General features: G+C 49.3%; 1 protein-coding gene across 2 annotated transcripts in view; it reads left to right on the top strand.

The window, feature by feature from the left end:
- LOC121166354 (transcription factor 7-like 2) overlaps window positions 1–19,124 on the top strand; it is a 73,708-nt gene extending 54,584 nt beyond the window's left edge. For both annotated transcript variants that reach the window (XM_040995499.1, XM_040995497.1), the window contains one exon: window positions 18,159–19,124. In XM_040995499.1, the coding sequence (XP_040851433.1) occupies window positions 18,159–18,311 (153 nt within the window). In that variant the 3' untranslated portion in view covers window positions 18,312–19,124. The remainder of the gene's footprint in view (window positions 1–18,158) is intronic.
- Window positions 19,125–25,972: the final 6,848 nt, after the last annotated feature.

Raw genomic sequence — 25,972 nt, forward strand, 5'->3', positions numbered from 1 at the left:
GACTTGAGCAGGTACCCATATGGGATGCTGGTAGCACAGGTGGAAGATCACGCTATGCCACCGTGGCCGTCCTATCCCACATGCTTTGAATGGACCAGGTAGATGTGGCTGGGGGTTTTGCAGGACTTCATTTCAAGGCCAGTGAAGCATCTTGATTGGCAATACCTGCACAGCATGCAGAGCTTTGTTTGTGGAGTCTGCTGGTGTGAGAATCCAGCAAGCCCTGATTTCGAAGTGGGCAGCTTTCTCCCTGCTTGCACGCCTGAGGGACAGCCTCCCTGGGAGAGCTTGGAATCCCCGCATGGTAGAAATTCTGGATTTTTTTCCCCCCTGTTCAGGCCATGTCCCTTTCCTGTGCCATCTCTCCAGGATTCTGCAAGGAATAATTAGTTAATGTTTGCAGAGCACTTTGAAATCCTCAGATGAAAGGCAGCAGAGAAGTGCAGAGTATTATTATTTATTATTAGCGCCAAGCTGAACAGGCGTGCACAGGGTCCTGGCTGCGCTTTCTGCCCACTGGGCTGTCCTTGTGGAAAGCATGAGTGGCAGGAGCACGAGGGAGCAAAATCCGTGTCATGTTGTGTGGTGTGCCTAAGACTGAGTGCGTGAGACATGGGTGGCCAACCAGGGGTCTCACGATCTGGTGAGTCCGGATCCTCTGGGGTCTGGCATGGGTGCCCACGCGCCTGGTGGAACAGCCTCCGTAAGTGTATTCTGCCAAGCCAGGCTGTGCTTTGTATATATTGCTTTGCATTGGAGTTTGGCTAAATGTATTGATACGTCAGGCATCTGTGGCCTGGGGTACCCGTCGTTGCTTGAGTGAGAGAAAGGAGAATGTTGGGAGTAGATTCTTCTAGGTGCAAATGTGGGCCCATGTTCCATTTCTTTATCTGTTTCATTGAGTCAAGGCAAATGACCTGGAACCCGAGTACAGCCAGGAGGGCAGGGGGTGGCCCTGTGGCCCACTTCTCTTTCTTCATCCCGGCTGCTGAGGGGGAAAGGCAGGGAGGAGAAGAGAAGCACAGCCCTGTGTCCTCTACAAGAGAAAGCCTTGGTTTGCCTTCTGCTTAGAGGCGGCATGGTCTGCACCTGCTCCCTGCCCTGCCGCTACTCGTCAGAAGTGGCTGTCCTCCTTGCACCACTGCTACTCCCTGGGACCTGGCAGTGTCTCAGGAGGACCCCTGGGAGTCCCCAGCAACCCCTGATGCCTGGTGGTTCTGCTCACTTGCATTGCAATCTCTGCCCTCAGGCACAGGAACCTGTGCAACTGGCCACTTCTGGAGGCATATCTGCAGTTTGCAAAGAACCCCTGGCAAGCAGTGCAGGTGCCGCACACTCCCTTTCTCTCTGTCTCTTGTAACATGGAGCAGCCAGTAATCCTAAAATCCTGCTCTGCTGTGCAGCCGAAGAGTGCTAGATGTCCACTCCGCTGGACCATTGCTCTTAGGAAACTGGGGGCTCCAGTTCCACAGAGCCGCAGGAACTGCGGCAGGGCCCGATGTGTCCCTGGATGGTTCCCTTCAGGGACCAGGGGTACCTGCTCCAGTGAAGGAGCCTGCATGGCAGGTTGGAGCAGGAATTCGCCCAGGGCTGCAGCCAGAGCTGGGTATCCTGTGTTCCCAATTCCCGTATGTGTGGAAGCCTGACTGAGAATGAGGAGTGGTGGTGCTATCTTGGCCAGGTCCCATAGTCCTGGTTCCTCCTTCCTGGTCAGGACAGATCCCCTCCGTCTTGCCAGTATCCTGCAGGGAGTACACATGCCTGGCACCAGCGACAGTCCTGGAGGAAGCAGGAGTTCCTGGGACTTCTAGGCTGTTTTGTGCTACTCACCATATTTCCCAGAGAAATGGCTTTGCGTGGAGTTCCATGCTGAGCCTGTTAATTGGGTCTCCTTAACTTCTCATAGTAACTGTACATGGAATGTGGTGTGTGTGTGTGTGTGTGTGTGTGTGCGCGCGTGTGCACATTTTACAGGTGGGAAAACCGAGGCCTTGATCTCAGAGTGTAGGCCTGTGGTCTTTCAAACCCTTCTTTATCGCAAAGATCTGGTTCATGTGAGTGATTGCCTGGAGAGAGTGAGTGAGTGAAGTTGGTGTGTAGTTCTGGGAGCCCACTGTGGCGTGGGGCAGGGCTGGGGGTGGAATAAGAGACCATCAAGTTAGTGCTCCCCCTCCTCAGTTGATCTTGAGGAAACAAACACGTTTGTATTGTCATTGGTTGTGTAGATTACCTGAGCTCTGGAAAGCATGTGATCAGTGCCTGGCATGTAAAGATCACGCTAAAGTTGTGCAGGGTGGAGCAGTGGCCTCCCCGGAGAGGGTGGCCCAGACGCTGTCAGGTGGAAGGCAGGATGGACAGTGGAGTGTCTTCTCGGGGCTGTGACCTATTCAAGGATGGATCAAAGGGCCTCCAGCCAGGGACAGAGCAGCCCCTGCAGGATTTATCTGCTGTTGTTTTGTTGGCAGCTCTTTGTCCCTGTGCATGTCCTGTGGTCTGTGTATCTGTCAGCTGCAGTTCCAGGAGCAGAGAAGGGAGGCGAGGGGGAAGGAAGTGGCTCTGACAGGCTGGCTTGAAAACCAGGAGGGGAAGGACATTTCCTGGTGGTGGGTGGGGGTGGTAAGGCACAAGAGGGAGGGATGAATTTCTGCAAGCTGCTGGGAGAGCAGACCCAGCACATGCTATTGCACCTGTCCTGGCAGAAACAGGAAAGGGGCAGCCCTCGTGAGGAATGGGAGCATCGGGTGCTTCGGGTGTTGGGCAGGTGTGGCAAAGGAGTCATGCTGGACACACTATGGTGACAGAGGTGCAGAGGAGGGTCTCCTAGTCCTGACAGAAATGGAGCCACTTTCCCTTAGGGCCTGGGTGAAGCAGGAATTTGCAGCTAGTTCTGCTTGTCCCTTGGTAGCCCAGTTGTAAAGGCAGTAAGACCAGACATGGCTCTGGTTGGGGTGTGGCCTTGTTTGAAAGGCTCCCCTGGGGATGCAGATGCTCCTGAGTCCCTGAAGGGAAGCAGGTGCAGTGGTGGCAAGCGGAGGGTAAGCCCTGACTGCCTTGTTTCCTCCACGACACACACTGCTGGTCTGTCAGGTACCTCCAGTCTTGGTTGCCCCTTTCCCCTCTATGCCCTGCACAGGTTGCTGAAAAATGCATGTAAAAATTAGACTTACACAAAGAAAGAAGATACTGGTTCGGGACTGCACTTGCCCAAAGAAAGGCCTCAGCAGTGGCGTGGCCTTTTCCCTTTTTTAAAGCAGTAGATGGGTGAGTGTTTAAAATGCATTGATTTCCAACCCCCATCCCTCCCCTGCATCCCGTGAACATGTGGTCACATGGGCAGCCAGTATACTTTCATGTGGGTTTCAGCCAGGTTCTGCATCTGCCCCTTAATAAGAAGGAAACCATCTTCCTTATTTGCATGATAGCTCTCCGAGGATGACCTGGAGGAAGGCAGGTGTACATCCGACACCCAGACTTTCTCTGCTGGCATCTTGGGAATGACCTGGGTTAGTGGTGCATTGAAATGTCACTTTTTCTTTTTTCAGGGAGCAGAAATAGTGGGCAGTGAGAGAACCTCTAAAAGTCCTGGGAGTTTCTGTAGCCCCAGGGGAAGCTTTTTTTGGAGTTGAGTGTGTTGTGTTATTTAACAGCTTCTTAGGGGCTGGAGGAAATCAGGCTGTGAGGGCAGTGGTGAGGCCTTGCTAGAGCTGACTTGGGGTCCCCCTGTGCCCAGGCATGGCAGGCTCACTGCAGGAGCGTGGGAATGCCTGATAGGTGTGGTGGAGTGGTTCTCCCATCCATGGGCAGGTGGCCGAGGAGCTGGTCAGGGCACCATGTTGGGAGCAGAGTTGTGTGTTTAGACACAGTACAGGGACTTGTGGGGTCCTCATGCCTGCCTGGAAACGCACTCTCAGGCTGGACCCCTCTTCATGAACCCCACTGCCCACAGCCTGGAGAACCAGGCCAGCTTTTGCCTGATGGAGTATGTGTTGTCTAATTGGTGCACAGAGTGAGTGCCTGGTGGCAGGGAGCTGTGGCATGCGGAGGCAGGATTCATTTCTGTCATAATAACAGCTTCTGTTTTTATAATACTTTACAGTCAAAGTACTTTTCAAGTACTCTACCCCATTTAGTTCTCACCACAGCCCGCCAAAGAGATGCTGTTATTATCTTTATTTTATGGATGTGTTAACCACGGCTGTTTGAAAGGTGGGGTGCTGCCTGTGAGGGACAGAGGGCACAGTTGGCCAAATCCTGAGGCTGCAAGGGGGGTTGCCAAATAACTGGGTCTTGTGTAATGGGGCCCCTCGTCTCTCTGCTGTGAAGGGGGTGGTGGGTGATGGGCCGTTGAGGGCTGGGGGCACCAGGTCTCTGCCCCCATTACACAGTACGTTGGTGAGAATTGGGGGAACTCTTTGTAGGCTCCCTGGCTCCTAGGCCCCATGAGTGTCTCCCATGGCCAGCCTAACACCCAGCAAAGGAGCTGGTGTTGGGATGTGAATGACAGTGACAACAAGCAGAGACCTGTCCTGATGCCATTGCCCAGTTTGCCCCTGGTGTGGCATGTCTCAGTGACAACAGTGGTGTCAGGAGCTGACAGCTTGTGGTGAGCACTCAATGTACTAGGAACTCCTCTAAAGCTGCCACCTGGAACTAGGCCTTGGCAAGAGCTCTGCTGGAAAGAGCCGCCACCTCTACTTCTCACAGAAAGGAAACTGAGGCCAAGGGAGGTTAAGTGGTCTGCTCTGCGTCCCTTGGTGGTCTGGCCTCAAACACCATGACTGACCTGCCTTCCCACTCTGAAATCTGTACTTGACACTGAACTCCCCACAACATGCCTTTTGCCCTGGGTGCTCTCATGTCTCACGTGACTTGTTGTCTGCCTGGTCTTTGCCTGTCCTGGTTCTCAGACAGTGTGGTCAGGGTAGGAGGAAACCCACGTTGGGCTTTGGACTGAAGCAGGGACTGGCAGTCATCCTGAGCCTGGGATTCCAAATGGCTTACCTGTGTTTTAATGCCTCACAGTGGTTAAGCCAGGGACACTGGGTGTATCTCTTTGACTTTCTTTTTTTCAACAGCCTACCCTTTCTTTAGGCAAGTGGTCTGATGGGCTGGGTGTTAAATCTTGCTGGCATGTGTGAAGAAAAGATACAGGAGGGGAGGGGAATCCAAGACATTTCCTTGGAGAACAGCGGCAGATTTTCTACGAAAGGTCTTTTAGTTTTTCATGTTTATTTCGCACACTTCGCAAAGCCTATTGGAATGATGACTTCTTGGTAGGTAGCCCTGTCTTGAGCAGTCGCTGCAATACCCAGTGTGTTGTCATTGCCTCTTCTTGAGGCCGACTTGTGCCTCCACATGCCTGCTTGTGCCTTGCATATCTGCTGGGTGCTAAGACTGAGGGCTTGCAAGCATGTGAAAAACCCTCTTTAAGTTTCAGAGCCAGCGGGAGGGGGCAGAAGCAGTGGCTGAGAATATTCAACCTGCAGGTCAGCTTTTTTTCTGTGTGTCTGGAAGGAATCCAAATGGAGTTTAGAGGAAAATTCCACTTTCCTGGAGCCTGGGGGATGGGCGAGTTGGGTGTAGGGTGAGCCAACTGGTCAACCATGTTTGGTCACTTGCTTTTACTTAGCCTACAGTGTCCATCTTCCTGTGTGCATTGGATAATAGCATGTTTCTGAGGATTTGCTTTTTGTATGATTTATAATTTTGCAGTATCCCAATGGGGTTTATTGGGATGATACTGATTATATTAATAGCAATATAATAGCCGCCTAATAATATAATAGCTAGCAGTTTCTAAGTGTTCAGTATAGGTCATGCTGGGTGCCAATCGTTTGATCCTAGTAAGAACCCAGGGAGTTGACGTTTACTTTGGGCTCGCATATTCTAGATGGGGAAACTGATGCTCAGGAGAGATGAGTTGTGTCCCCAGGCTCATCTGACTGTTGACCATATCTTTCTGCATGCTGTCTGAAGGGACGCGGTTCTTAGCACTAAGCACGGCCTAGATGCTCAGTGAATGTTCTCACAGACAGAGGGCATTGGAGAGTAGTTCTGAGCTGCGTCTTGAGAATGGGCAGTCTTTAGGTCTCGTAACTGGCTGCTCAACTCAGCTGGGCCCAGTGGTCCATAGGAAAAGGAGCAAGGAGAGAGAGAACAGGTGAGGCTGTGCTCGGTAACCTGGAGGGCAGAGCTTACGCTGTCCCCAGTGTACATATGCCTTTGTTCACCAGCTTGGGATCTGCTGGAGCCCCCTGAGCCTACAGACAGTCAGGCTGAACCCGGAAGACCTCTCAGTTGGGTCTTCCCCCGAACCTGCACGGAGGCCGGGCCCCAGGCGCTGTTCTCTACAACCGATCCCTCATTAAATTGGCTCCCTGCATTCTGGTGCCTAGGAAACTGTAGACAGCAGGGGTGTACTTCTCAAGGCAGAGCCTTCGCTGGGGCCATGGAGAGAGGAGAAGGAGCAGGAGGTGCACAGAACACACCCACGGGAACGCCTGCCGGAGTGGCCGTGTGCTTGTGGACAGTGATGGCGGCTGCTATCAGCAGGCCTATCGATCAGGCGCCCAGCCCCGGCGCCTCTGTGTTGACCCACTGCATTTACTTATGCAATCACATGCTTCTCCCTCCCTTCTCCCCTGGACTCCCTGCAAGGAGACTGCTTGCTCACCAACCCAACCCAGTAAAGCCTGCTTACTCGTGTGCCCCAGGGCCTGGGGAGCCCTGACTGGAGCCCTCTTCATTAACTCATATGCACCCACCGAGGGCAGAATATTGTTACCCCTGATTGCATCCTCCCATCACAGGCAAAGCCATTTTGTCCAAGGCCCGAAAGGTACCTATCTGTGCATCTGGCCTTGAGCCCATCATGAGGCTGTGTTTTGAAAGTTTCTACTGGAACACCTGGGTCAGAAGTTAGAATTCATGAGATGTTGAAGGTTAGTTTTTTTTTTTCTAAGATTTATTTTATTTTTATTGCAAAGTCACACATACAGAAAGGAGGAGAGACAAAGAGGAAGATCTTCCATCCAATGATTCACTCCCCAAGTGACCCCAATGGCCGGTGCTGAGCCGATCCAAAGCAAGGAGCCAGGAATTTCTTCCAAGTCTCCCACGTGGGTGCAGGGTCCCAAGGCTTTGGGCCGTCCTCGACTGCTTTTCCAGGCCACAAGCAGAGAGCTGGATGGGAAGCAGGACTGCTGGGATTAGAACCGGCACCCATATGGAATCCTGGTGTGTTCAAGGTGAAGACTTTAGCCACTAGGCCACCATGCTGGGCCCTAAAGTTTAGTTTTAACTAAGCTGCTGCTTCTGGAACTTTCTGTCAGCTGACCTCACAGTGGGTAGAGGTAAGGTGGTGACCTCTGTCTGTGGGGTTGGTTCAGGCTATAAGACAGAGCCCAGAAGCCTGGTCAGATGGATGGAGACAGGCCTTGGTCCCTACCCCTAGCTTCCCAGTCCTTCCCTGGGGTCATATCCTCTTGTGGGAGTCCTCCCTCTTCCTCCTCCTCTGAGGATAGTCTGCACTATACATTTTCACCCCTATGGAAGAACCAAGCCCTGGAATACTGTCTTGCAAGTCCCCAGGGGCTGTAGCACAGAGATGGCTGGGCTCTGTGGTCAGAGCTGGTTGGGATTACAAATAACTCCAAGCCTGGGGAACTTCCTTGCTATTAATAGTGCAGGCCGTGGCCTGGGAGGGAATAACCAAACTTGACGCTGTTGGAATTGATTTTGCCTGTCCAGATGACATACTAATGAGTCCAGTGGTTAGCTTCCTTCCCAAGCCGAGTCCTTTTAAAGACAAACCACAAAAGCAGAGAACCAGTTGGTTTAGGGAAGCACTATGGTGGCTCCATCCAGAGAAGCGAGTGTGGTCAGCTGTGGCCAGTAAATGAGGAGATGGAGGTGGGGCAGCTGCGTGCACTGGGTGATTTTCTTTTGCCTTGTAAATTTTTGTTTATGAGTTTGAGAGGCAGAGAGAGAGAGCGTGAACTCAGCCACAAGTCGATCCATTTCTCCCGCATGGGCAGCAGGAATCCAAGTGCTTGAGCCATTGCTGCCGCCTAGTGTGTTCACCAACGGGAAGCTGTAAGAGGGGGTGGAGTCGGGAGTCTAACTGTGACACTCCAATGTGGACATCCCCAGTCTGTGGCTTAAATCACTGTGTCAGGTGCTCACCTGCTGCTTGTGGGTTTTGAAGCAGGAACTTGATTTAATGTTTGCGTTTTAACAGGAGTGTTTATCTCCCTACCAGTGTCTCTGTTTTCTCCTGGAAACGTCCCTCCTAAACCGACCCCTATCGGAGGCTGTGCTGACCAGGAGAACGACTCTAGCTCGATGCAGCCCAGGCTTCAAATCAGTTCAGCTCACCCACATGGATGCTAACCTAACATCCATGGTGTTGTGTTGCTCTGTGCTTCTTGGCTTGTACCAGTGAGTGGTAAACAATTAGAAAAACAAAGCAGCCCTCCACAGCTCCAAGTGCCTGGAATACCCTGGTGTTTCCAAGAAGGTTTTGGAAGTGGACAGAACTGCATTTCCTTCCCCCAAATGAAGTTATTGTGCTCGAAATATCTCCTAGTAGCTTATTAAAGGAAACTGCAAGCTGGGGTCAGGCGCAGGTTCTCTTTTGCCTGCATCCTTTTAGCTCTTCTTCCCTCTCCCTATTTTGCCTCCATCCCTCCCCACCTCCTTAAAGCCTCCCCTAAATGCGATGCTGCCCCCCTGTTCTCCTTCACTCCCTCTTCCCCAGGGTGGGGTGGTCTGGGGCTTGAGCCACCTACTGACTTTGTGGTGATCCATCCTTGCACGTCCCTCCGGAATGCTCGGAAGGAATTTGGGGTGTGGACTTCCTTGAGTGCCCAGGATTAGGGCAGTGGAGTCTGCAGGCTATTGTGTGCGCCTCTCCTCGCCTTCGCCTGTGCCCCATGGACAATTGAGACATTCAGCTTCTGTCGGCAAGGAGCGTGGGCTTGAGCACCGCGGAGACCTCCCCGACGAGGGCTTGTAGGAGAAGCAAATAGAGACAGGGATTACCACCAGGGGCAGAGTCCTGTGAGAGGATGTTTATTTCCTCGCTCTCTAGGAGGGATTTGGACAGAGCCGTAATCCGGGGTTTGGAGTAATTTGTTACAGCAAGATGATATTTGAGTGGCAGGCCGTGGCTGGCGAAGGCCGGGCAGCTTCGTGTGCAGGGGCAGTGCGGGGCCTTGCAAGGTCAGCCTGGAGCAAACCTCACCCCCCACCTCCCCACCCCAGGATCAGGGGTTTGTTCCTCACCATCAGAATAAACTAGAGGCACTGCTGACCTGTCAACTTTCTGGGTGTAGCGCTACAGACAAGCGCCACAGAAAAAAAAGAAAAAGACTTGAAGATCTCGTCGGAGCCACTGGCCTCTCTTGCATGTAGCAAAGTGGAGAAGTACAGAGAAGTGAACCGTGCAGGTCTTGGTTGCTGTCGGAGATGGAGGTCGTGCACCCAGTTTGTCTTGCTTCCGGTTCATATGCATACCGTCGCAAGCAGGTTGATTGATTTGCTATGTGGTCGCTGTGTCTGCCGTTTTCTTTTGTTCTATAATTGGAGCAAACCAAAACGGAATAAGGAGACACTTACTTGGAGACACCCAAGCCTCAAGGGCCCCAGGCGTGGAGAGAGAACGAGGTTTTACAATCTCGCGATGTTGATGTCTGTTGCAGTCTGGTGATTCATGCATCTGAAACAGCTATCCCAGGTCAGCCGAACCCCTGCCCCACTGGCTTTGTGTGTTTCACAAGTCACCTGGAACTCTGCATTGCAAGCAGTTTCCGTGTTGTGTCATCCCAAGAAGAAAAAGTGAAATCTGAACCATCTTGGGCTTTGTATAATTCTTTTCCCTTCTGTCCTTCTCAGGACTTGTTCTTTGAATCTGAGACTGGTGAGCAAGCCTGCCAGGGGACTGGCAGTGAGCGATGTCATGCACCTGTATGCCCATCAGGTGAAGGGAGAGACTGAGGCATGGAGCTGGCCTGTCCAGGTCAGGGACAGTGGAGGGCTCTATGACTCGCCCACTGGGCTGTGCTTGTGGTAACCCCATGCCCCTCTCATTACCACACACTCCCATCCCACAGCTCGTGTTTGTCCACGGGTACCTGCTACCTGTGGTGTGCGGTTCTGTGAGGTCACTGTGTTCCCTCCCTGAGATTCAGCACCAACCCAAGCTCCATCTAGGCTTCCTTGTTTGCCAAGAAATGCCCTGTCTCCTGCTGCTTTCACCCCTTAGTGTGGTAGGGGTGAAGCACGTCTTTGGGACTGTCTCTTCCTTCTCTTTCTCTTCCAAGTCACCTGATGTAAATTGATGTAAATTATTGTCGTTGAGATGTAATTCATACTCTGTAGCATGTAGCTATTGAAAGTGTATAGGTCAATGGCTTTTAGTTTCTTTACAAAGTTGTATAAACATCACGATGGTTTTCACACTATTTTAAAGTTTCATTTATGTGTTGAAAGGCAGAGTTACCGAGAGGAAGGAAGAAACAGATTAATTGATTCACTCCCAAATAGCTGCTATGGCTCATCTCATTCAGATTTAAAACCAGGAGTTTAGAACTCCATCCTAGATAGCAAAGACCCAAACATGTGGCCTATCTTCTGCTTTTGCAGGGGCAGAATGGGAAGTGGAGAAGCTGGGAACCGAATTAGCGCCCATGTGGGATGCTGGAGTCATAGGCAGTGGTTTAACCTGCTGAGCCACACTCCTGGCCCTGTTTCCAGAGCATTTTCTTTATCTTGTGAGGAAGCCATATATCTTCTGGCAATCTTGGTCCACTTCGCTCCTCCGTTAGCCCCTGGGTCTCGCTCATATGCTTTCTGTCTCCATGAATTTGCTGCTCCTGTTGGCTCATAGGCCTTTTGATGTTTGGATGTATTGGTAGAGTAGCACAGGCTGCTATCTCATCTGTCTACCACTGAATGGTAGGTATTCCATTCCACGGATGTGCCAAATTTGATTGACCCAGCCCTTTCATGCCTTCTTGTCCCAGGAGGTTCTGTGTCCTGCTGAGCTCTTAGTGATGTCCACACTGCCTTCCTGAGCTGTCCCGTGGCTTCCTACCGCTTTCCCGGTCCACAGCTGCCTCTAGCTGCCTTCACACACTGTGGAGATGCAGGTGCTAACTGGGACATCCTGACCTTTCTATTAGCAGCAGCTGCCATAAAAAAACAAAATACATGGACTCCACACGATTAATTTTAAAATGAAAGGTGGTAAAGGCCTAAAGGTAGCATGGTCTGGGCCAGCGCCTCATGAGAGTTGCAACAGTGGCTTGCAAAGGCACTTGTTTCTGATTAGTCCCTGGCTGGGCCCACGGGGAATGAGCTATGGCTGTGGGCTGTGGACCGAGCCACCCATTGGAGCAGGCTGTGAGGGCAAGGTCCAACTGCCAGACCAATATCACTGAAATAACTACCCCTTCTTTTCAAAATGGAAGTTTCCAGAAAGCCTTGGTCCTTTTCCCTTTCTTTATATATATATATATAAAGAAATATATATATTATATATTTCTTTATAATATATATTTATTTATTTATTTATATTTATATATTTATATATTTGAAAGACTGAGTGATGGAAAGGCAGGGTTGGAGATGGAGATATTAATTTTCCTTGTACCGATTCACTCCCCTAAGTACTTGTAACAGCTGAGGTCAGACCTGGCCATAACCAGCAGCCTGGAACTCCACCGAGGTAGGGATCCCAGGATTTGGGCCGTTATCTGCTACTTTCCAGGTATGTCAGCAAGAAGCAAGACTGGAAGTGGTGGAGTAGCCGGGACTTGAACCAGAGAACGCTGATATGGGATGCTGGTGTCACACAGGGCTGCTGAACTTGCTGTGTCTGACCCTTGTGTTATAAAAATAAATATGTATGTTTGGGAGGGAGAGAGTGACCGAGGGATCTCTCGTGTATTTTGTGGCTCGCTCTGTGGTGTCTCCCCAGCCAGGTCTGGGTCTTCATGAGGACTCTGCGATGGTTATGCCTGGGACGTTTTTGGGCTGTAATGGAGTGAGGTGTTCTGTGAGGCACGTTTCCTGGGGATCCCTAACTGGGTACCTGGATCCTCTGTGCTGTGTCCCAGGCTTCCTGCTGCTTGGTGCCCACTGCCCGTTTGAGTCCTTTTGGGAGTTCTCCCATGGTGGAGGGACAGGTGTAGGTGTGTGAATCCTGAGCTGGCCTACCATGCCTTGGCCTTTGGGCTCCTGGTTACCGTTGCTCTACCACCCTCTCCTCTAAGTCAGGTTTAGAGCTGATCGCTTTGATCATCTTAAAGGAACAGTGTGACAGTCAATCTGGGAAAGGAAGTTGGGGTGTGCAAGTGTAGCCCGTGCTCCTTATCAGTATTGCTAATGCTGGGCTGCAGGAGAGATGGTTGACGCCGTCTGGATAGTTGGAAGGAACATTAGGCGGATCCAAAGTGGGACAGGAGAAAAGTCTCTGAGTAAGTCAGCAAGGACTGGAGTCACCTGTTGCCACCATCAGTTCATTTCTCACAATGTCAATCCTTTCTCCATTGTGTCATTGACTATCTTAGATGCCTTTGCTTGGATTACCTTAGCCACCCCTGATGCGCAAAGTCTGCTGAGAAGCAGATGCTGCGGTGGGTGGAGGAGGAACCAGCCACCTTGCAGGAATGGCATCTTGGGATATGATGGGTGTGGCAGACTGCACTCTTGGGTTTGGGTGCACTGGCAGAAGGTCGACTTTTCTGTGTCATCAAAATATCCTCCAGGCAGCCTCTGGCACTAGCAGACAAGTGGTGTTTACAGTGGAAGTTCATCAAGAGAGTGATGGCTGACTCTGGTTTCTTAGAAAGTCAATTTTCCTAGGAAAATTGCCCCTGGTGACAAACCACTGTAGCGTTTTCCATTGCCATTTGTCCTCTACGAAGGTAAAGGCTTGCCGTCCCCATGGCAGCCTCTCTGAAGGGCCTCATTTTCTGGAAGAGACCAGTTTCATCTCTCTTAAACAGCCTGTTCTGGACTCAAGGGTGCCTCTCTTCTCGCCATTAACTCTGCACTTTGCCCCCAGCTTGTGGCTGATGCTATCTCCCAGGGTGGGCAGAGCTAGCACAGCGGGGCGCCTCCTTACAGTTTGGTCCTCAGTGACTAGTGGCTCCATTGGGAAAGCTCTGGGGAGAGGAGTGTCTGGCCCCAGAACACTGGAACACTTCTCCTTGGACTTCTGGAAGGGGGACCTGGGATCCCCTTGTGGGCATCTGGCGATGTAGGCTGCATCACCACCGCCACCTTTGGACCACGTGGGCCTTTTCCAGTCAGAATGGCTCAAGGATTTCGGAAACTTCCATTTTAGAAAGGAGGGGTAGTTATTTCTGTGAGATTGTGGTCCTGGTGGTTGGACCTTGTGACTGGATGTCTCCACCAGAGGGCTGGATTCTTTCCCAGCCCACCCCCACCGCCCTCAGCGCTTGAGTCCGCCAGTGACCGTGCAGTTCACAGTGATCGAGTTGGGATAAGAGATCCATCTTTGGGATGCCACACCTTGCCTCATGAGCGTGTTCATGTTTGGCTGTTTGGACATCCCAGCCCTTGAGCTTTTACGGGCTGTTACCCATGTGCCCACACAAGTTTCCCACCTGTTCTGGGTGTCTCATGGAGCTAGGGGCATGAATGGTACTGCTTTTTAGAAAGTTGGAAAATAAAAATCAGACAAGATGACAACTGCTTCTGGACACAGAGTTGTGTGAAACTGAGATTTCAGCTTCATCGCCAGGTCCCACTGGGTTCACAGTGGCAGGCGTCTGGGGTGAAGAGGAGAAAGTCTGGAACACTTTGCTCAACTTGTACCTCCCAGGAGAAGTGTGCCAATCTCACCCTGAGCAGATAAATGACAAAGAAACCCCCTCCCCCGCACATACCTGCCCATCTGTGACTGCGTGAATGAAAGGAGGCACTAGATACTGTGCAGGTGTTCAATCAGGAAAAACTGAAGTTTCCTGGCCTCTTTGGCATCCCATCCTCATCTTCATCCCTGGTGGGTTTTGCCAGTGACAGCTCGGCAGGTGTGAAGGTGGCCTTGGAGGGATCAGGCTCACCGCAGGAGGTGCCGCCTGCTGCCCAACAGTGTCCTGCAGGAGCCCGGATGTGCAAAGTCCTCACTAACCCTTGGCCTCCACTTCTCCCTTGTGATTGGGGGAGGCAGAAGAGAAGAAATGAGCAACGCTCCGCTCTTCCTCTTCGCTGACAGTTTCATTAGGTCTGGCAGCTTGTTTGGGATTCTTCTGGGCCACAAGTGTCACATTCATTTTGAGGTTTTGCCCATAGGTCCAGAGCTTAACTTAAGCTTCCTGGGACATAGCATAAAAATATGAGGGGAAGAGAAACCTTAGCATGCTGTGATCAGAACGCAGTTGTACCCGAAGGATGAAATAAATGCTCCTGCCACAGTGGCCTGGCCTTTTTTTTTTTTTTTGCCTCAAATGAAACACAAGTTGAGTTGACTTCATTTCAGCAGTTTCCAGTGCAGGAATTCCCACAGCCTGCTTCGATTGCAGTTTGTTGAAAAGTTGAGTATTTTTCTAGGCAATTCATAATTTCCACGTTGAGTAGCCCGAGAGGAAGAGAGCTGTAGTCCTGTGTTTTCTCAGAGGGCTGGTGGGAACTCCCCCGCCCCCACCCTCCTTCCTCACAGGGATAGACATGCGAGTTTGCACTGCTGGGAAATGGAGTGGCATACGCCAGCCCTTCTGTCCACCTGAGCCGCCGCCCCCTTCAGGTCTTCCTCAAGGACCCAACAGAGGAGAATTTCCTGCTGTTTAATGTCTCCAGGAAGGAAAAGATTTTCCTCTGGGCTGTAATAGTAGCTAATTTCCTTTCTCTTCCCTTTATTTATTTATTTTCCCCCATTAATGAGGACCAATTGTCGATGGAGGAAGCTGGGAAACCCATCACTTTTCGAGAAGGTTAATCGCTTCCTTTAAGCGGTCTTGACGTGGTGCTTGTTTCTCCAAAAGGAGCCTTGTGAGCCAGAAATGCCAGTTAAGAGTCCTAGGCCAGGCCCGGGTCTGCGGGTGCCCAGCTGACCTGTGGCATCATGTTGCACAGTCTAAGGAGAGTTTGGGCTGTCAGTGCAGGGTCCTTGTGAGCCGGCGAGACTGGGGCTGTCTCCCTGCGCCATCTGGATTCGGTTAGAGCTCTCTGGGCAGTGGGGCCGAGTCTCATTTCCTCCGACCAGTAATGTTATATAGGCAGTGATCCTGGGCTGCCCTAACATAATTGAAAATTATGTGTATTGTAGGCTTGGAGCGCTGAAATGTAGGCCCGTAAAAATATGTGGTGCAGGTAGCCTATGGAGATTGAATGTGGCACACAATGAAGCTTTTATGTAAAGTAGGAATTAATAGTCTTGGCATTAATATTGCATTATGGGCATGACAGTTCTCGGGTGGAGTCCTCAGGGCAGGTCTACCCCCTTAAGCAAAAGCTTAAGTTTTGTAGTGTGGAGCCAACATTTGGACGTCATCCAATCCTCTTGCAGATGGCTCTGGTTGGAAACATGTCCACCCATATGACTTCCCCACCGAGCTGGTAGCGTGAGTGTTAGCTGTGGGTCTGCTCAGCCCAGCAGTAGTTTTGCTCCCAAGTCCGTGAGACCGAGAGGTGAGCGTGGTGTTGTTGGCAGATGTCCATCGTTTTAGTTGACTTCGAGGGCATGGCTCTCATTGAGTGGTTTTGACCAATGTAGTCCACATATTTATGTGGCTAGTAAGAATGGGAAGACAGGGCAAAATGGATCCCTGGAGCCCTCTGACTGGGGTTACAGGTCTGGGAGGGACTTCTGAAATGTTTACTTCAAATTTGGGGTGACATTGTCCCCAAAGCAGGTATTTTGCACATGGTCACAATGATGACTGAGTGGCCCCTTCTCTGTTTTAAGGCCTTGAATCCTAGGATTCCCTCGTTTTTGCGGTAGACTTCCAGCCGCATCCCTATCACAAATAGCACAAAACTTTCAAAACTGAGGACCAAAACCTGGAGATACAGAGAGGAAAAGGGATTTGATGCAAGGCCTTTAATTGTCACTAACAGAGCCGGTGCCAGTCACCTTGCCTTGGGAAGAGTCCACTGGCTCATGGCTGGCATCTTCTAGCTTTTATGGATAACGAAGTTTCATTTCAATTCAATGAACAGTTGTGTCTTGGAGAAACTTGTGGTCTGGTCTGGCTATGGATAGCTTTGATTCTTGTGTCTATCTCTCAACGGATTTGTGTAGACACTTCTTTTTTAGAGTGCCTTTTGTATCCGCTTTTCTTCCTACTAAAAATCTTTCTAATTTACCAAGACACACTCCACAATCTTCCCCAGTCTCTTTCTCAGAAATTCTGTCTTCATTCTTGTCGTGGCCTAGGCATGAGGTCCTGGATCTCCATTCATCTTTGCAATATCCTGCTTGGGTTTGTCTTGTGTGTGTATGCATGTAGATTCTCTCCTGCATAAGCTCCCCCAAGGCAGGCAACTTTCCATTTCCATGGAAAGCTTAGTAAGAAGGTTGTACACAAAGCACAGTGAGTCTTTGTTCACTGAGTGACATTTTCTGTAGAATTAATACCAAACCTGGCACTTACTATGCTTGGAGTTTCTGAAATGATCAAAATGGCTTCTTACATGTCATCTGAGTGTTGACGGAGACATTCATTAATCAGTTGCTTTGGAGGCCCGAAAGTTGGCAGGGAAGTCCCGAGTGTTCTAAGTTTCGTTTGGTGGTCTGACGTTTTTCTGAGTGAGATTGCTGTAATGTCACTGACGAAGGTGGAAGCCTGGGCTGTACTTATCCCTGGGACTAAGTCATTGTGTCTCAGTTTTCCTTGTCTGCAAAACGAGGAGTTGAATCCAATCCCTTTGAACGCTGATGAATCCCTTTTGACAGAACTGACCAGTCTTGTCCCATGGATTCATTTCTTACCTTCAAAGAAATCTTAGGGAGACCTAGCTCCCTATGTGTATCTCTGTGGCAAACCTGGTCTTTTGGTCAAGTGGCCTTGGCCTCTGGATGTGCCTCTATTGCCAAGGAATTATTTTGTCCTCTTAAGCCTATGGATTGGAATGAGCAGTTCCAACCATACAAAGGATGGTTGCACAAATCTGCTCGCCTCTTTGTAGTGAAGGATGATGGGTGAGAGAGTGGTGTTTGGCCTAGCAGTTCATACATGAGTTAAGATACCCATGTCCTACATTGGAGTACCTGAGCTTGATTCCTTGCACCAGCTCATGATTCCAGCTTCCTATTCATGCAGACCAGGGCAGGCAACCAATGGTAGCTCAAGTAATGGAGTTTCCACTACCCAATGGGATACTTAGCTTGAATTTTTCTCCTGGCTTTGGCCTGGCCTTGTCCTGGCTATATCGGGCATGTGGGTTGTGAACTAGGGGAAGGGAAGTCTCTCTCTCTGTTCCTTTGTTGTCTCTCTGTCTCATTTTCTTAATCTGTGCATCTGTATAGGTGATAAATAAAGAGGGAAGTCATTGAGAGCAAATTTGGAATTAAGTGATGGTTTCCTGGAATACCCGTGACTTGTAATTTGTGTTTGCTTCCTGTCTATGGAATAGCTCTGGGCTCCCTCCTCTCTTCCCTTCCATCCTCTCCCTGTTCCCTCTGAATATAAGGTAGCATTACTGAAATAATTTTATCCGAAGCCACCCTGTAGTTTGAATGCAAGAACAGAACTATAGTTGCTAGTGATGTGTCTATTCTATCATACAAGGGTACTTCAGAAGGTTGTGGAAAAATGTTCTGGAAAGCTAGTTTTGGTGCAAGGAAGTTTTGAAATCTGGTTTTGTGTTTTTTTTCATAATACTCATTTCTCTTGAACTTTTTGGACACCCCCAATGAGCATGGATTTCAAAAGTTTTTTTGCACTAAAATAAGCTTGTTTTTACTTCCATTTTCCACACAGTTTTCAAGTGCTCTTGTGTGGGCCTATGGAACTTGAATCCTAAGGGAAGAGCTCATTGAAATCGCATGGTTTTCCTTTTGTTATTACCTGCATGCCTCTGAGTTTCTCAGCTTCTGACCTGTGCACCTGTTGTTTGTTGGGCAAGCTGTTTTGTGTTTCTGGTCTGAATTCATCGTGTTCCATTCTCTTTTTGTTTCCTCCCTCCAGTACCTGCAGATGAAATGGCCATTGCTTGATGTCCAGGCAGGGGGCCTGCAGAGCAGACAGGCCCTCAAGGACGCCCGCTCGCCGTCTCCTGCTCACATCGTTGTAAGTAACCTCCCTGAGACCTGGCTGCCTGGGCTGGGAGGAATGGGATAGTGGATTAGCCACTCCTTGGAAGACTTCAAGCCTTGTCTGTTAGTTTTCTTTTCCTTTAATAGTTGTTTTTGGAATCCTTGTGAATGTGGTATATATATCTTAAAGAGACTCGTTTTCTGTTTTTGGATCTTGGCAATTGTAGACCACCTGGGAATTTTATGAACTTTCCTCCTAGCCTTTTGTCCATGGTGTTGCTTTAGAATCTAGCGCTGCGGGCTCCAGTTAGTGGGACACAATCGGTGTGCTTTGGAACGGACTAAAAATGTTGTCACAGGCAACATCGACAAGCGTGGGTAGGGGAGATGAGCTAGAGATCTGAGAAGCCCCCTGGTCTTGAGGAGTCCCCATCCCCTGATCCATGGCACCCTCCTGTATCTGCTGAAAAGTTACATTCTACACCAGTGTTGGAAAACTTGATTTGGGCTGGCTGATTGTAATCCAAGAGTAGAAATGAACATGGGCTGAAATTAAGTTGACTGTGTATGTCTGTGTTTTTGAAAGTGTGTTGACATAAAGAACATTTGTTTTCATTACTAAGAGAATACAGCATAAAATGTGTGTCTGCATATATTTTTAATGTACTTTCTTGGGATTTTGTAGGCTCTTAAAGCAGAATTTATAAATTAACCTCTTGAGAAGTTAGCCCCATGTTGTTAGAAGATTCTCTTGCATGTATTTGTATCATGAGCTGGACTTCATACTTTTGAAATTATTAATGGGAGGCGTATTTTTATAATGAATTCATGACAGGTAGAATTATGCAAAACAGGAAACAAATTCATGTATTTTTAATTTAAGTATCATAAAATGTTATCCATTAATATTTTTTTTGCTTCTGTGTTACTTAAAATTTGTAAAAATTGCAAATTAATTTTCCTTAGTAGAAGAATCTAAAATGCAATCTGTCAAATTTCAGCCTAACTGTTCCCTCATTTTGTTGCTTGCTGTAATGGAGTATAATTTAATGAGTTTAGGCCTCTGCTGTATATGGGTGTACATTCACAAAATTATTTCCGTGAAAGCACATCTTGAATTGTCATCCATGATAAGTGCCTCATTCTCTCATAGTAGAAATGAGACATGTAGCAAGAAGGCTGTGTGGAAAGAAAGAAGTCTGGCCTTTGCTAGAAGCTTCTCCCTGCCTCCAGCCCCACTGTAGCAGACTCTTATATAACTTAGGCTTGACTCTTCGGAACCGTTAGGCCCCAACCCCCAACATGTTCTCAGAAAAGGAAATGGAGGCCCAAAGACGTCGAAAGGACGCTGCCCAGTGCCATGTGCTGTGTTAGCGGCTGGAACAAGGAGTGGCTACAGATCTTGGAGGTGGAAGGAAGCCTCCATAGTGGGCTCTGGGATGGGAACTGGCTGCCAATGGGGAGTGTAAGGCAGTGGCTGCATTGGGCTTCTCATGCAGGCTTCTCTTAGGAAAGTGAATGCCATATTGAATAAAAGAAAGTTTGGCCTGGTACAATGGCTCCACTGGTTAATCCTTCCTCTTTCAAGTGCCGTGATCCCTTATGGACACAGGTTTGTGTCCTGGCTGCTCTCCTTCCCATCCTGCTCCCTGTTGGTGGCCTGGGAAAGCAATAGAAGATGACCCACAGCCTTGGGACCGTGCACCTTTGTGGGAGACCTGGCAAAGGCTCCTGGCTCCTAGCTTCAGATCAACTCAGTTCTGGCTGTTGTGGTCATTTGGGAAGTGAGCCGGTAGATGTAAGGTCTTTCTGTCTCTCCTTCTCTCTGTATCTGCCTTTTCAGTAAAAATAATGTTTTTTTTTAAGTTCTTAATCACATACAAAGACTTAATAACCCAACAGATATGACAGTTTAGAGTGCTAGAGGACAAAATGGCACTGCCTGACTGGTTCACTTAAGCTTCCTGACTTTCCCACTGTGAGCACAGGCTTTGGAAAACATTTTGTTGATGTTTATTTATTTTCCTCTACTTGAAAGCAAATATTGGCATCTCATGGTTCATTCCCCAAATAGGCAGAGCTGGGCAGGTCACAGCCCAGGAGTTTGAAACTCCATCCAGGTTTCCCATGTAGGTGGGCAATGTCATCATCGCCTGCTGCCTCCTAGGAGGTAGATGCAGGAAGTTGGATCGGAAGTAGAGCAATCGCGATGGGAACCAGCACTCTGATAAGGGTGCAGGCATTACTGGCAGTGGTTTGCCGCTACACCTGCCCTGTAGGCTTTGAAGTTCATTTGTCTGCTTTGGAAAATGCTTGATAGGACTTCCCCACATTTGTATAGCTACTAGGAAAGGATCTTCTAAACTTTTTAGAAACCTCTGCTTGAGCACAGAAAGAAAACCCATATCCTACAGTGGGTTCAGAGTGGACCTGCCCCCCTGCTGGTTGTATAGTGCCTGCCCCCTGTTTCCAGGACCCTTGCAGTTCTGCAAGAATACTTGCTACAGCCTGAGCCTTAAACAGTGAGGAGATGACATAGGTCCCACCTCAGTGGAGACTGGGTAGAAGAGGCAGCTGGCCTTCATTTGAACATCTTTGTGGTCTTCGCTGGACAGCGCATTGAGGAGGAGACAGGTGTTGGGAGAGGGAATTACAGGGAGCTGGAGAAGTAGGGTAGAAGAAAGGCTGGGGCTGGCAGACCTCTGCACCTGATCCCTGTCGTTTTTCAGATTGAAGATCCATGTACCGCTGATCATCTCCTGTGCATGGACGTGGGACTCTGTGCCGCCCAATGCGAGCCGTTGTCTCAGACTCCTGTATCTGTAAAGGAAACCCTCTGAGTGTTGGCTAGTATGCCCTTTTGGTTTTGGAGCAGATCAGCCTTGGCTACAGAGTCTGGTTCATGTTCACGTGGGATGGCCCACCGAGGCTGGCTTCTCCCTAGAGTCTTTTCCTCACACTTTGTTTTTTCCTTGTTCTGTGAAATGACAAGGTTGTCACATCACAGTGTTTCTTTCACCAGACATGTTTCAAAATAATTGCCTAAGGACTGCTTCCTAATTTCTCTGAAGCTTGGATTTATTGTAACTTTGGGGCCAAGCTGTTTCATAAGTATCCTAATGTTTCACTCTGAAAATAGAGAAGTGTTCTCTGTGAGTAATCATTGGACTGCTAGGAGAGTAACTTTCTCCAGTATCCATCTGGGGCAGAATCTTAATTTAAAGCATTTTGTCAGGGTATTTTAATGTGATTGGATTTTTTCATGTGGTATGTGGGTTACCACGTTATAAAAAATTGATGTGTAGAATAAATGTTCTTCACCAGTTGAGTTCATGTTCTCCAATCATATTTAAATTAAGAAACAAATGCCACAAATTTTAGCCCCTATAGCTGGGATGGCATCCTAGCTCTTATAACCCAGGGGCTCTTCAGTTGTGCTGGGGGTGGGAGTGTTAGGAAGTCGTGCCCCCCACCCCCGCATGAGCTCTTGATTGGCAGGCCACGAAATGGGAATTTACTCCAGAATTCTGCCAGCCTCGCCTCCCTCTTTTCCCATTTTCTACAAACTTTAAAGTCCCGAAGACATTGGCCACAAGTTCCGAGGTCACCCCCACTCCCGACCCCATTTTGTGGTCATATAACTAGATCGTTTTTTCCTCTGTGCAGCATTAAAAAAATTTTTTTTAAATGGTTCTTGGCTCCCCTTAGAAAATGAATTCCAGTTAGCATGTGAGTCAGTCTGGGCCTCCAGCCGGTGGTAAGCTGGGGGGTTAGGAACTGCTCCCTGGGTACCACCCTGGGGGCCTTGGCAGCACAAAGACTTTCATTTAACTTCCTTTGTGAACAGGAAAAAAAAAAAAGAAAGGATTCTGTACCCCAAACGGTGGTATTTTGGTAGAGTATATATCTTACAAAATAGCAAATGGCTTCAAAAGTTCCTACAGTTTTTTCTTGGGGGTTTCCTTTTGAAGTACATGTGGAGTTTTACCTCTGGGTGGATTTCTGGTGGTTCTTGGTCTTGTGTGTTTTGTTGTGTAATGAGCATGGAAAAGTGGGATAAGAAAGCAAACTTGCGTCCCAGGAACAAAAGGCTGCCAGACCAGGCCCTGGACTTTTTGGGCCGTTCCTGCTTGTAATGCTGAAAGAGCCAGCGGAAGATGCTGCAGCAGCTCTGCATGGCGGGCAGGACTTCAAGGGGTCTCTGCTGTGATGTGGCTGACATTTGCGTATCTGCTCAGGAGGCAGGGCAGAACCGTGCTGTTGCTGTTTTCTGGAGAGTTAAGAGGGGCTGACTCAGAGCTGATCAGAGACAGCTACCTTGAGCATTCTCCCTTGGCCCAACTTGGGCTGTGGTTTGATGCTTGTTGGACATGGGTTGTGCTTTCCTTTCTTGGCCAGGGGTTGCCTGGGCCTAGGCTTGTGCTGTGAGCACCTGGAGACCCTTGCGGCCTCACCTGCACTGGAGGCTCCATGCCAGATGCCATGAGGGAACATAGGGCTGGGAAAGTACAACCAGGCCTGCATGGCTCTATGGGAAAGTGACATTTAAAATGTGATCTGAAGGATCTGTTGGGTTACCTAGGTAGTTACGGGAGGAGTGGGATAGAGTGAAAAATCCGGATTAAAGTCCTAAAGGAGAACTCTTTGACCTTGAGGTCAGGTAGGGTGGTTTAGGGAGGGACCAGAGGTGGGATGCTGGATAATTGGGCATTATTGGGGCTTGAATCACTCCCATTGGTGGCTTGTGTTGAACAGCTGGCGGGGGGAGAGTGAAAGAGATTCACAGGAGTATCAGCGGAAGTTAATGACAAATGAGGGATTCGAGTTTTAGGAGGGCAGGTGATGGGGTGTCATTCTCTGAATGGGAAATAGGTTTGAGATGGAAGAGTTGCCCTTGAAGAGAGCACTCCCCCCTTGAATGAATCACAGATTTACTCTCCGGTGTGGGGATTGTGTGGGGATTGCTTACAGTGTAGGAGAAGGTTGCCCTGGCACAAAGGGAGGATGGAGCCTCCAAGGGGCCCAGCAGAGCTGGGTGCCTGTTGTGGTTCCCAGTATCCTCCTTGTAGGGCATGTGCCAGCTCCTCCTGCATCTACCCAGCTGTGGGAGTGGCGCCGGGGAGCCACAGCAAGGCCTGGCCGCCTCCCCAGCATGCGGCACCACCCTCCCGACCACTGTGAGCATGCTGGGAAAGAGCCCAGAGCGGCCAGCTGGGAGAACTGGCTAGGAAGAATCAGGCAACCAGGTTACTCTTTCGGGGGTTGGGGAACAAATGATTCCTTCTACAGGCTAAGCACTCCTCTGAATGGAGTGGGTACTATCAGGCCTAGCAGTGTCTGTGGGCCATGTTGCCAAGCCGACCCCCTCCTCCCAGGAAACCCACCTTGAAGGGGAGAAGTTGCATGGTTCCTGGGGTCTGGGCCTGTGGCATGGCCACCGAGCACCATGGCAAGAAGAGATATCCTACCCAGAAGGCAGTGTGGTCTTAGCCGAAGGCCCTGAATATTAGGGTTACATACCAGATCAGGGTTTTTCCTCACCTGGAAGTGATTGCCTGCCGTCTGTGCTGTCCTGTAGTGCCTTAAGGATAGGCCATGTAGAGAGGGGTCGATCCTGCAGGTCAGCTGGAATCTGTCTCCTTGATACACACTCCATCCTTGACCTTGTGTTTGGCTGTCTAGTTTTGTATATGCCTCAAATTCAAGGCTTGGATGTTTGTGGATTAATATCATCTCAGCCCCCTCCATCACCACATGCTCTGATGGAATCCACGTCTCCATGCACTGATTTCATAAACTCAAGAATGGGAATGGCTGCTTTTGGATAAAAATGCTCACCTCTAAGGCAAATGAAATGAATTGGGAGATGGGGGTTTTCCTCAATCCTGTGGCTTGTTTGGTGAGTATCTCCCCGCCCCCCGCCAGTCTCAGCACTGAGAAATTACACGATGAATAATTATTGGTGCATTTCCTTCTAGACTTTTCTCCTCTGAGCATATTAATATTTATGCTTGTTTTTTTTGACATCCTTGGGCTTGTAGTAGTGCTCAATATTTCATCTTGTATTTATTTAAAATGAAAATCGCTGTAGTTAATAAGCACTTCCCATTAAAATTCTTAAGGCTTTTTAATGACCACGTAACAGTCCCTAACACAATTATACCCCAATTCGCCTAATCAGTGCCACGTTGTTGGGCCTGAGGTGATCCCCTTTGTTTCTGCTCTTCTGAAGGACCCTGTGGCCACCATCTTTGTGTGTACATCTTTGTCTCTGTCCCTTTTTTTGTTCTCTTGGGGGTAGATCCTGGGGAACCAAAAGTAAAAGAGAGCAGAGTTTTTAACAAGTTGTTTTGCTGTGTGTCACCACTGGCTTGCCTCAAGCTTCTCTTTTTTTTTTTAATCACCCTCAGCAGTGTGTGGGAATTGCACTGGCTGTAATTTGGTTTCTCTGCAGAACTTAACAAGGAGGAGGTTGAGGCTTCTTTAGACTCTTCGCCTTGCGCCAGCACAGGGGGCCCGCCGCAGCCCACCCCACCATCTCCTGCAAGGCTTTCCCTTTTAGAGTGCTCCAATAAGATGGTGCTTTCCTAAGTGATAAGCTGGTGGATCTTAAATTCTGCTGAGGTTTTTACCATTTCATTGTGTGTATTCATTTTAGAAAATTCACAGCCTCGCTTCCGTATGCTTTAGCGTACTGTAGCCCGTCTGGATGTCTTTAGTTCACTCAGGGCTGTTTCAGCGGTCCCAAGCTTACACTTTAAACCTCAAATAATTGCAGAGTTTTTCAAAGTGTCTCTACTTCAATAACACTTTATTGGCCAAAGATTTTTTTTAATTAGAAAAAATCATTTTGAGAGAAAGATTTCCCATCCACTGGTCCATCCCTTAAGAGGTACAGATGTCTGTGACCCTATCTAGGGGGTCCAAGTACTGGAGCCACCACCAGCTGCCTTCCGGGGTGCGCATTAGCAAGGGCTGAAGTTGGGAAAGCCCAGACTCGAACATGAGCACTTTGACATGGGATGTGTGTTCCTTGAGTTGTGTGTTAACTGCTGCCCCTAACACCTGCTCCCAGCTCCCCTGTTTGATGCCGTGTGTGAGCTTGATCAGGAATATGATCCTGGATTGTTTCTGGGAATACCATACTCACTTGTGAAAGATACCACTGTTCCCTTGTTTACATTCTGGGGGTGGTGGTGGCAGCCCCAGTTGAACCCTGGACTCAGTCAGGAATCCTGTTGTGTTTGAGGGGAGAGGGGGAGTTTCTAGGCAGCTGTGGGCCAGCAGCGTTTCCTGACGTTGGCTGCCCTGAGTGTTAATGAGGTTACTGGAAGAGAGGGTTCTCTTCTGGAAGAGGTTTAGGGCAGCTCTGGTGTCTGCAGGGGGGTGTGGCACCCCTTCCAGGAGGAGGCAGACTGTTCAGAACAGACTGGTGTGCCTCCGGCAAGGTTGGAGCCTTCTGGGGAAAGTTGTTATTGCTTCAGCACCTGCTCTGTTGACCAAGCGTGGGAGCTTGTTTTAGAAGGACATGGATCTACTTAGAGCTAAACGCATGGTTTTGACCATGTTTATCTTTCCAGTAAATAAAACAAAAGTGTTCCTTTGGCGCCCATCCGATTCTGCTTGCTATTTCTTGTCTTGCTGATTAACTCTCTGTATCTGGGGATTGTCCCTCTGAGCAGATTGTAAGTTTCTTGCAGCCAGGAGTCCCATGGCTTCTTTCTCTATATGTGGCCTTCCCTTCCC

This window comes from Ochotona curzoniae, unplaced genomic scaffold, assembly GCF_017591425.1.
Source record: "Ochotona curzoniae isolate NIBS_2020 unplaced genomic scaffold, NIBS_Ocur_1.0 patch133, whole genome shotgun sequence".
In the NCBI taxonomy this organism is placed as follows: Eukaryota; Metazoa; Chordata; class Mammalia; order Lagomorpha; family Ochotonidae; genus Ochotona; species Ochotona curzoniae.